Source organism: Amphiprion ocellaris, chromosome 19 (genome assembly GCF_022539595.1).
Source record: "Amphiprion ocellaris isolate individual 3 ecotype Okinawa chromosome 19, ASM2253959v1, whole genome shotgun sequence".
In the NCBI taxonomy this organism is placed as follows: Eukaryota; Metazoa; Chordata; class Actinopteri; family Pomacentridae; genus Amphiprion; species Amphiprion ocellaris.
Genome location: NC_072784.1, coordinates 21,054,719 through 21,065,465, shown reverse-complemented (window position 1 = coordinate 21,065,465; position 10,747 = coordinate 21,054,719). Strand labels below are relative to the sequence as shown.

Here is a 10,747-nt window from a genome sequence, read left to right as displayed (position 1 = left end):
TTTTTCAATTGTGTGATGAGATCATTTCAACAACTTTCAAATGTATCTTATGCTTGTCAAAGATACCGAAAATGATTTAAAGTCATTATGGAGATATTCTGTATCAGCTTGTTAAACCATCTCTGATATACTCTCCTAATATCTTTGTCTTGACATGAATACTCAGATTTCTGTCTGGGAGGTCACTTTCCCCCTATGCTCTATACAGAAACTTTATTTTTCTATATTTTAAGGATCATTTTATTTCTCTCCATTTTGTGAGTACATAATTTTATCACACTTTATTTTTCAGGGTGTTTACTTGAATTGTTTCCATCTCATTCAAGTTGGAGTTTAAATGCTTCCACTTTTGAAAATTAAGACTAGCTTTATTGAACAGTACAGTGAAAAAATGTTTCCTGCTGTTAAGTGTATCTGCACCTGGGCATAAGCTCTTGCACCATATAATGACAATGTGGGGCATCAGAATGCAAACATGAACTTTAAGTAAAGTGTTAGGTTAAAAGGGAAAACTCGTACACCTCCCAGTGAAATAGATCATCCCTCCCCATGCTGAGGATTATGTTTTCATCTGGGATTACCGATGGTGATATTAAGAACGGGGCACTGGCTAGGGTCTTAATGGCAATGGGTTAATGCTCATAAACTCTATTTAAAACCCTTCTTCCTTGTCATATCCAGTACGCATTTGGAGTGGCATCAGTCAGCATCATCATCATTTCTGTCACATATAATACAGTTCCACTGAAGAAGTGTTGAATGGATTCTAGTCCAATTACAGGACGTACTTTCGTATAACACTGTCTTATAATTTTTGTCATTTTCAGTGAGGGACTATTTGGCTTTTTTGTAGAACTTTAAATGATGGCATCTGCTGGAGAGGACCCAAAATCAGAGGCTACTGACATCGAGAGGGTAGGACGTTTGTAGCTTGACACTGATATTAAGTTCTGGTATTTGGTTCTAACTGTCTAGTATTAAAAGTTGTGTATTTTTTTGTTATTTCATACAGAATTGTACAATTGTTCAAGTGAAGTAAATATGTTACTGTATTAAGCTTCTCCATGGCAGGTGAATTATTTCAACTTGTTCATCATGTAATATACTGAAAAAGGATTTTATTTAGAGTAGTAACATATTTTCCTGTTAATAGTTACATTTGACAATGAGCCAGAATAGTTTAGGAAAACCGATTCAAACTGAAAAATTTAAGTTGTTATAGTTCTTACTGTTTGCTCATCCTTTTATCCAATGTTCAACAGGAATCCCCAGAACAGAAGCAAATTCTGAGCATACTGAATTACTCACAGCGTGGACGAATGGAAGAACAGCGCTGCGTTTTGAAACCTGTTAATACGACACAACACCTTGATGTACAGGCATCATTGCCTGGATTTAACTACCAGGTACTAGACTAGAGACTGTAAAGGGCTGAGGGCACAGGTGGTGTGACGAGCAAATGACTGAATTCTTATCCAAAATGTGACTTGCTTTCTCAGGATCCTGGGAGTAACAACCATCATGGCTCTGCGCCTCAGATCTCTGTGATTGAGAGTACACCAGATAGAGACAGGAAGCTTAATTTGGCAGGCAACCAGTTAGAGGTTCCTTCTCAGCGTGACCGCTCCAATTCCATAAAGGTCTGCTCTGTCCAACTGTGCCATTTTGATGGCTGCGATTGGCTACAGATTTCCTCTACTCACTTTATTGATATTGTGTTACTAAATGTTGTTCCGCCTCATTTATCCAACAAAGTCAGAATCAGCTGAAGAACAACAGAAGTTCATGAATATGATCAGCCATGGCCAGCGTGGACGGATGGACGACCAGCGCTGCACCCTGGACCTGAGCAGGAGCGCCCCTTGCTCACCTAAACACACAGACAAAAAGCCTGCTGCAAGTACATCAAATGCAGGTGACTGATGATGCATCCACACAGACACAAATAGCATACTGTACATACAGTATTTAACGATTATATATTAATCTTACTATTGTATGAATGTGTAAATGAGTACATTGTAGTAAATTGTGTCCTATCTGAATAGGTGGACGAGTTCTAGAGTTGTTTCTTCAAACTTTCATGCTAATAAATGTGACTGAATTGAATTTAGTTGAATTTCTTTTTCATTTTCAAATTTCCTTTTATTTACAAATTCTTTCTGGCAGATCCAGGTGCAAAGGAGGCATTTTTTGAAAAGTGCATTGTATTGCTCAACTGTTTTACTTTGTCTTTTTGTTTTCAGATCCTGATACGTTCTTCAACCTTTTGGCAAACACTCAGAGCCGACGGCTTGACGACCAGCGAGTGTCTCTTTCAACATTACCAGGATTAAATACAGACAATAGCACTTCCCCTGGAGATTCGGGCTACCTATGTTACATGGTTTCCAAAGTGCAGGTTAGTACTTCCTTTTTCCAAAGAAGAAAATACTTCCATCAGTTGGTGTTAAGATTTTAGAGACTGTAAAGACTCTGAGTCAGACTTTAAATGTTACTCTAAAATAATCTTAGAATGTTAGAAAAATATTACAGAAAATATGTAGTTTGTAGAATTCCAGAAAAAGTCAAACAGCAATACATTTACTACAAGTAGTTTTACTGTTCCCTTTGCTTTATTTATTGCTTTAAGATTAATTTCATGGAAATGGCACTTTTTCACAGATTTTGAGGGCTGGGATACGTCATGTTAAAAATCTGTCCAGCTGACAGTGTATCATTCTAGAGCTAAGAATGTTAAAATGACACTCTTGTTTTGTGAAACCTTCAAGAAGTGTGCCTATAGATTAAACATGCTGGCCTAATGTATTTTCAGGGTTCCAGAATGGACGACCAGCGGTGTTCACTACCTCTAATCCGAACTCCCGAGACACCAAAAAAAGATAATTCTGCATCTGGTATAGACCCTTCAGCCAACTCAGATGTAGAACAACCAAAGAATAAAGAGAACACATCTCCGAAAAAAGTAGGTGTTCAGGTCATTGGTAGCATTTTTAAATCCAGAGGGTAAACTGCATTTTAAAAAAAAAATCCCCATTTATAACAATAAACATGTTCCCATTTCTTTTTGATAGAAAAAGAATGTTTCTAATTATTTATTCATAAGCCTCAATATGTACTGTTCTCATCTAGGTCTTGAGTTCAGCTGACCAAGACGAATTTTTGACCATAATGAGTAAAACCCAGCGAGGCCGAATGGATGAACAGCGATGTGTCTTAAATGTTACTCCCCAGTCCACACCTAAACACCAGTCCAGTCAAAGCACAGTGTCCCAAGGTTAGAATAAAGCTGTTTTTTTGCATCTGCAATGTTTTTTTCAGTGATGATAATTGTGTATGTATTTGATTATAAAGTTAATATTTCATTTTTCCACCGTCCCAGGCCCAGATTCAGAAAAGTTTTTTAGCTTGCTGGCTAACTCTCAGAGCCGACGGCTTGACGACCAACGAGTTTCTCTTCCTTCATTACCAGGGATAAAGAACGGAGGTACCACATCAACTGCTGCTGACAAGGATGCAAACTACTTGTGTTACATGGTTTCCAAAGTCCAGGTTGGCCCCATATGTGGTCTATCCATTTCATCATTGTCAAAAGTGTTGTTGACAGTTGTTATTGTTTTGTTCTATAATGTGTTCACATATTTTTATGTTTAAGAATACATCGACCTGCTTTCATTACAACAGTTAATTATTTTTTTCTTCTACAGGGCTCAAGGATGGATGAACAGAGATGTTCTGCACCACATGTCTTCCAGAATATGGGAACCTCATCAGCTCAGCAAAAAGACCACAGTTCAGACGCATCTGGTGAACCTCCCCAGAGATCTGCTTCTTTTAACGTTGTCAAAGACAACCAACCTTCTCAGGTCAGATGTCATGCTGCCCATTACTCCGTTTATAGTTTTATCAATACTTTTCCTGTCCTGAAATTCATACATTTTTGTAGTAAGTCATTAAAACCCTAGTGATGGATAGGGAGGCTCGTCCTCCACAGTGTTTTAAAGGCAAAATGTGGTTGTTTACTTCTATCTTAAGTGGCAGCCTGTGTTTGCTAAGCTGTTTGTGATTGGTGGTCCCACTTCTTATTGATTTGATTTCTTTAAATCATTTTAGGAGCAGACTGCGGCTGATCAGGAGCAATTCCTGAAAATTATGAGTCATGCACAACGTGGACGTATGGAAGAGCAACGCTGCTCTTTACAACCCAGTAGAAGTACACCTGCCTCACCCACACACAATGGAAGTGCTTTAAAAAATGAAACCACAGGTCAGAAAAACCACAAAGGACACTTAAGTTCAAATAAGTCTTTTGTTTCTCTGAGTTGTCAGAAATAACTCATGACTCTCTGTAACAGGTGGAGAAGCTGATGCATTCTTCAAAGCCATCGCCTCCAGTCAGGCAAGACGGCTTGACGATCAGCGTGTTGCACTTCCTGGCTTGCCTGGGATAAGTGGAAATTCTGAAAGAAATAGAAATAGTCCAAATAAAAAGGCTGAAACCCCAGTAAGTTACTCAACATCTAAGTCAATGATTATGTGAACATTAAGTCTACTGACAAATGTTGCTTAATGTAGTTTAGTGTCATTTTTATGTTACACTACAAAGTGAATCCACACAAGACAGTGTAACTCAAGAAACAAACATGGCAGAAACATTATACTTGGACCCCAGCTTTCTCCTATTGTATGCTGATGAGATTGAACATTTTTATGGCTCCAAATGTAGATTCTGTTCTAGAGACAGAGAATATTAATGCCATCAATATTTTATTTAAAGAAAAAAATACAATTGAGGTAAACGTAATCAAACAGCTCTTGTGATGAAATGCTCAACAGCTCAACAACCTTGTTTGGGTTTGTCTTCTGTAAGGCCTCTCCACCTCATATCACAGTGGCTGAGTGTACACCAACAACATCAAGGAAAAACTGTTCTAGCCCAGAATCTGACTCCACCAGGACCATACCCAAATCTGCTTCATTCACCCCTGAGACAGAATATGAAAAGTTAAATTCTTCAGCACAGGTAAATTGTTCACCTTAAAATGGAACTGTGTTTTAATTTCATTAGTTGTGTGTGTGTGTGTGTGTGTGTGTGTGTGTATATATATATATATATACACACACATATATACTTGGTTGCTTTTTATACTAGCTTACTTGCTCTAGGTGAAAAGCCCTGTGATCGGCTAATATCTCCCATTATGGGCTAGATTGTTAAACAGTGGCAAGAGGAGATGGTCTAGTTTCCTCTCAGACTACTTATGATATGCTGAAAGGTTAGTATGATACTTTTGCCCAGTGATGCCAAAAAAGTACTGCCGAGTCTTGCTTTAAGTGAGTTTAAAATCTAGTCTGTGACCTGGTCTGTAGCTTGTTGTCCACTGCTTCATGAATGATGATTTTTTATTATTTTTTTTTTTTTACAGGTGACAGTGAGGGTGTCAATGAGCTTTACACCTCAGATGGTAAGCTGTGCCACAACATTTTAAGCTAATTGTCCAAAGTTATTAGAAAAAGAGGTGACTCCAACAATTATTTGACTGTTGTATCTGTCAAAGGTACCGAAATATGCCCATCAGCCAGTTCCATACCCGGAAGTCTTCTTAACTCTTGGAGCCCCAGGAGAAAACCTTGTGATCCCTCTGAGCCCAGTACCTGGTAGACGGCTGTCCTTTGACCTAAACCTTGTCCCCAGAGAAGATGTTAATTCCAGGCACTGCTCTCCAAGCCATGCAAGTCCCAGGAAAACCCACTCAAGGCAATCATCCCCCAACAAAAAAAAAAAAGATAAGAAAAACAGTGGCAACAAACATTAGTCAGGTATGCCACATTGTAAATGATATATGAAGGAAAATAACTGATTAATGTTAGATGTTGGTAACTGGCTAGGAAAATAGAGGACTGAACATTGAAAAATTATATTAAAATAAAATTTAATTGGTAGTTTTCATATACTCAGTAATTAGAAACGCTTGCTAGAGTAGAACAAAAGATTATTCTGTTTTTATTGGGTTAATTGTTAAGGCTTTTTTCCTTTGCTAGTTAAATGTTTAATTGTCTGTTATGTTGTGGGTAATAACTCATTGCTTTGCTTTTTCAAATGTAAATGCATTCCATAAAGTAAAAAGTGAAACCGTTTTATCTGCTTCTCCAAAGACGGCAATTGCTGGTTAGCTGGAATTAAACCCACAGGTCTGGCAAACTGTGTGAAACCATGACAAAAAAAGCATAAGAAAACACACCACAAACTGAATCTGGCTAGTGATAGAAAATATTTGATCACAGTTACATGTGCAATATTCATATTAATGATTCTAACAGAGTTTAATGTATTGTTATCAAAGCTAACTTGGTTGTACAAGGTTGACCATGAATGCAAGTAAAGAGAAAACATACCACTTCAGAAATGTATAGCATTTATTGAAGATTTACAGAAGAAAATATTCAGGGGCTCATATTGTATGAGCTCTTAATTGCCTCAACTGGATCTTGTGTCTTATTCAGCAGAGTCACTTCCCTGAAAGTAAGAGAAGATATGTGTACATTGAGGTAGTGTTTGTAGAAATTTATGTAGGAATACAATTGCATGCAGTATGCACTGATAAAAAAAAAAAAAGGAAAGCAATATGTTATGCAATGATAAGACTTGAGTTAAAGTTTGGGGAATATTGCTCTGCAACTGGGCGTTCATTTCAGAAATCATTATGGATATTGTCCTGATATATATGACATTAGAACTTATAAATCATGGCTGTTTAGAGGAAGTATGTGCATATAATTAATATACGATACTGCCAAAGAAAATAAAACGTTACCTTTCCAACATCACGGCTCTTGGCTCTCAGCTTGTTGACCTGGGACTCAGCAATGTCAGCACGCTCCTGAGCTTCCTCCAGCTCATGCTGAACCTTTCTGAGCCTGGACATGTGGGTGTTGGCCTGTTCCTCCTGTGAAGAGATTACAGTTACGCTGACCTAGTTACAGATCACTTAATGGTGACATTACGGATCCAGCTGTAACTGATATATATATATATATATATATACTACCATTCAAAAGTTTGGGGTTTCTTAGAAATGTCCTTATTTTTGAAAGAAAGGCAGTTTTTCACAATGAAGATAACATTAGTCAGAAATCCAGTCTAGACATTGTTAATGTGGTAAATGACTATTCTAGCTGGAAACGGCTGATTTTTTAAATGGAATATCTACATAGAGGTACAGAGGAACATTTCCAGCAACCATCACTCCTGTGTTCTGATGGTACATTGTGTTAGCTAATCATGTTGAAAGGCTAATTGATGATTAGAATTTGCCTGGGTGATCCCAAGCTTTTGAACAATAGTGTATATATATATACAGGGTGTCCCCAAAAAAATGACATCATATCATCACCTAATAATTTGTTTAAAATTTTGCTCTTTTTGCTCAAAAAAGTGTATGGATTGGACATGCTAATGATGAAGACAACGTGCTATTCATAATGGCCCCCATGCACACCTGACCTAACACTTTGCAGTTTCTTCCTGTGGGGTAACATGAAAAGACTGGTCTATATCCACCACTTCTGACAACATGCTGCAGCGAGTGTGGCAGGAACTCCACTACCGACTTGATGTGTGCCGCGTCACAAGCGGTGCATACAGTGAACATTTGTAATAACTTTGGAACATTATAAAATTACCATCCATTATCTATACACCGCTTAATCGTCACTAGGGTCGCGGGGGGGGCTGGAGCCTATCCCAGCTGACTCGGGCGAAGGCAGGGGACACCCTAGACAGGTCGCCAGTCTGTCGCAGGGCTACATATATAGACAAACAATCACTCACACATTCACACCTACGGGCAATTTAGAGTAATCAATTAACCTCAGCATATTTTTTGGACTGTGGGAGGAAGCCGGAGTACCCGGAGAAAACCCACGCATGCACAGGGAGAACATGCAAACTCCATGCAGAAAGATCCCGGGAAAGCCGGGACGCGGACCAGGGATCTTCTCGCTGCAAGGCGAAAGTGCTAACCACTACGCCACTGTGCAGCCCCCTTTATAAAATTACCATCTCCCAGAATTTTTCATTTGAGATTTGTTGAGTAAAACATTTTATGTCCAAAATACATCCTATTAGGTATCATTTCTCCTGACCATGTAGTCACTCCGATATGGACATTTCAAATGATGTCAATTTTTTTTGGGACACCCTGTATATGTGTGTAGTTGACGTACAGCCTCTTCAGCTTGTCTCTTGTAAGCCTTGACTTTGAGCTGCAGCTTATCCACCAGATCCTGAAGTCTGGTCACATTCTTCTTGTCCTCCTCAGTCTGCACAGAAAAAGGATTGTTACTTATAGTGTTACAGCAGAATCAGGGAGTAATTATAATAGCTTTTAATGAAATTAGTTACCTGGTAGGTCAGCTCCTTCACTCTCCTCTCATATTTGCGCACTCCTTTGACAGCATCAGCTCCACGTCTCTGCTCACCTTCAACTTCAGCCTCAAGCTCACGCACCTGTAAGGTGATGATAAATGGTTTAATTTATGTACTTGGGTTTGAGCACAATGAAAGCAAGCCAGGGTTTATGAGATGTACTTAGTGTTATGTTCACTCATATATTAGTTTTTTATAATTTATACAGAGTTTATACCCTGGACTCCAGTTTCTGGAGCTGCTTCTTGCCACCCTTCATGGCCAGGTTCTCAGCCTCATCCAGACGGTGCTGCAGGTCCTTGACTGTGACCTCCAGGTTCTTCTTCATCCTCTCCAGGTGAGCGCTGGTGTCCTGCTCCTTCTTCAGCTCCTCAGCCATCATGGCAGCCTGAAATGATTTAATGTTTTCTATGTAATTCGCGATTTATAATAGACGTGAAAATATCACAACATGGAAACAGCCAAAAAGATAAATACAAAGAAGAGTTATAGACATAATCTCACATCAGTGATAGCCTTTTTGGCTTTCTCCTCAGCATTTCTTGCTTCCTGAACAGCATCATCCACCTCACTCTGGACCTGGACAAAGTCAGCCTCCAGCTTCTTCTTGGTGTTCAGAAGGCTGGTGTTCTGAATGATTAAAGAAATCATGTAATAGAAATAAAAGTTTAAAATAGTATTTGCAATGTATTTTCAAGAAAGATTTTTTTGTGAATGAATAAAATCCAACCTGAGAGTGAAGCAGGCCAACACGCTCACTAGCATCAACCAACTCCTGCTCAGCCACTTTGCGTCCTCTCTCAGTCTGCTCCAGAGCAGCTCTCAGCTCTTCAATCTCAGCCATCATCAGACCATTCCTGCGCTCCACCATGGCAACCTGCTCCTTCATGTCTTCCTGTCCTCTGACGGCATCATCAAGGTGCAGTTGAGCATCCTGAAAAAAAGAGGAGTTCATGTTAATTTTCATTATTCTCAAATTGTTTGTTTTTAATCCACCAGTCACAGAAAACTTACCTTGAGCTGTCCCTGGACGTTCCTCAGTTGTTTCTGGGCTTCAGCAGCCTGCCTGTTGGCATGGCTCAGCTGAATCTCCATCTCATTCAGGTCTCCCTCCATCTTCTTCTTGACTCTCAGGGCATCATTCCTGCTCCTGACCTCAGCATCAAGATTGCTCTGCATGGAGTCAATCACCCTCTGGCTGTTCCTCTTGATCTGTTCCATCTCCTCATCCTTCTCTGCCAGCTTCCTGTCGACCTCACCTTTGACCTGGTTCAGCTCAAGCTGAATACGAAGAATCTTGGATTCCTCATGCTCCAGTGTGCCCTGCAAGAAAAGTCAGTTAAGTACCAAAATGACAGTTCAGTCATGATGACAAAACACATTTGACATCAGTTGGATCGGGTGGCAATGTTTACTATTTGTCACAATAGTCAGCAAAGTTTAAAAGGTATTACCTCAGCTTCCTCCAGGGCAGTTTGAATTTCAGCCTTCTCACTTTCCACAGTCTTCTTGGCTTTTTCCAGCTCATGGATGCTCTTTCCAGTCTCACCAATTTGTTCAGTCAGATCAGAGATCTCCTCTACAGAGTTAACACAACAAAGATAATTACTCATAGACTCTTTACAGCTAGTAATGACTGATTATTTGCTTTTAATGTCAATAACAATGCACATACGTTGAAGGTTCTTATTCTCTCTCTTCATGGTCTCCAGCTGATCCAGAGCCTCCTCATAGGAGTTCTTCATCTTGAACAACTCAGTGCTGAGAGAACGAGCCTCCTTCTGTGCTCCCTCCAGTTCTGCCTGGCCCTCCTCATACTTCTGCTTCCATTCTGCCAGGACCTAGAAACACAAAGAAGTAGAATATTTTGTCTGGGATTGGTGAAGTCTTGTGTTGAACCTGGTTTTGTTTTTTAATGCAAGCACTGACCTTATCAAAGTTCCTCTGCTTCTTGTCAAGGTTGGCAGCCAGAGCGTTAGCTCTCTCCACATCAATCATGAGGTCCTCCACCTCACCCTGCAGCCTCTGCTTGGTCTTCTCCAAAGAGGCACACTTGGAGTTCACAGCCTCAATGGATTCCTCGGCCTCCTGGCAGGCGCTGGGCAAGCTTTTTCCTGTGGTGAGCAAAGAGTCATCTTTGCTTACATGGACATGCTTTCACAAAACAAACAGATTTACCAGGTGATTTTTCTGATATGGAAAGGCAAGGGGTTTTATTTACTTGGCCTCCTCCAGTTCCTCAGTGCGCTGGATAGCATCAGTCTCATATTTGCTTCTCCACTGAGCCATATATATATATATATATATATATATATATAT

At 39.7% G+C, this 10,747-nt stretch overlaps 1 protein-coding gene and 1 pseudogene across 2 annotated transcripts; one reads left to right on the top strand and one right to left on the bottom strand.

The window, feature by feature from the left end:
* Positions 1-108: 108 nt before the first annotated feature.
* Positions 109-6,825, top strand: LOC111580740 (uncharacterized). 2 transcript variants are annotated; one of them, XM_035956499.2, is made up of 14 exons: positions 109-915; positions 1,263-1,406; positions 1,500-1,640; positions 1,756-1,915; positions 2,247-2,401; positions 2,816-2,965; positions 3,133-3,277; positions 3,473-3,552; positions 3,708-3,866; positions 4,114-4,267; positions 4,356-4,504; positions 4,871-5,023; positions 5,427-5,465; positions 5,559-6,825. In XM_035956499.2, the coding sequence occupies exons 1-14, from the start codon at positions 862-864 to the stop codon at positions 5,814-5,816; spliced, it is 1,941 nt and encodes a 646-aa protein (XP_035812392.2). In that variant the 5' UTR covers positions 109-861; the 3' UTR covers positions 5,817-6,825. The 2 variants fall into 2 exon arrangements, with proteins under 2 accessions (XP_035812392.2, XP_035812391.2); XM_035956498.2 differs by having other exon boundaries at positions 262-915; positions 3,383-3,552.
* On the bottom strand, positions 6,400-10,717 carry LOC111580735 (myosin heavy chain, fast skeletal muscle-like; annotated as a pseudogene).
* Between the last annotated feature and the right edge of the window lie 30 nt (positions 10,718-10,747).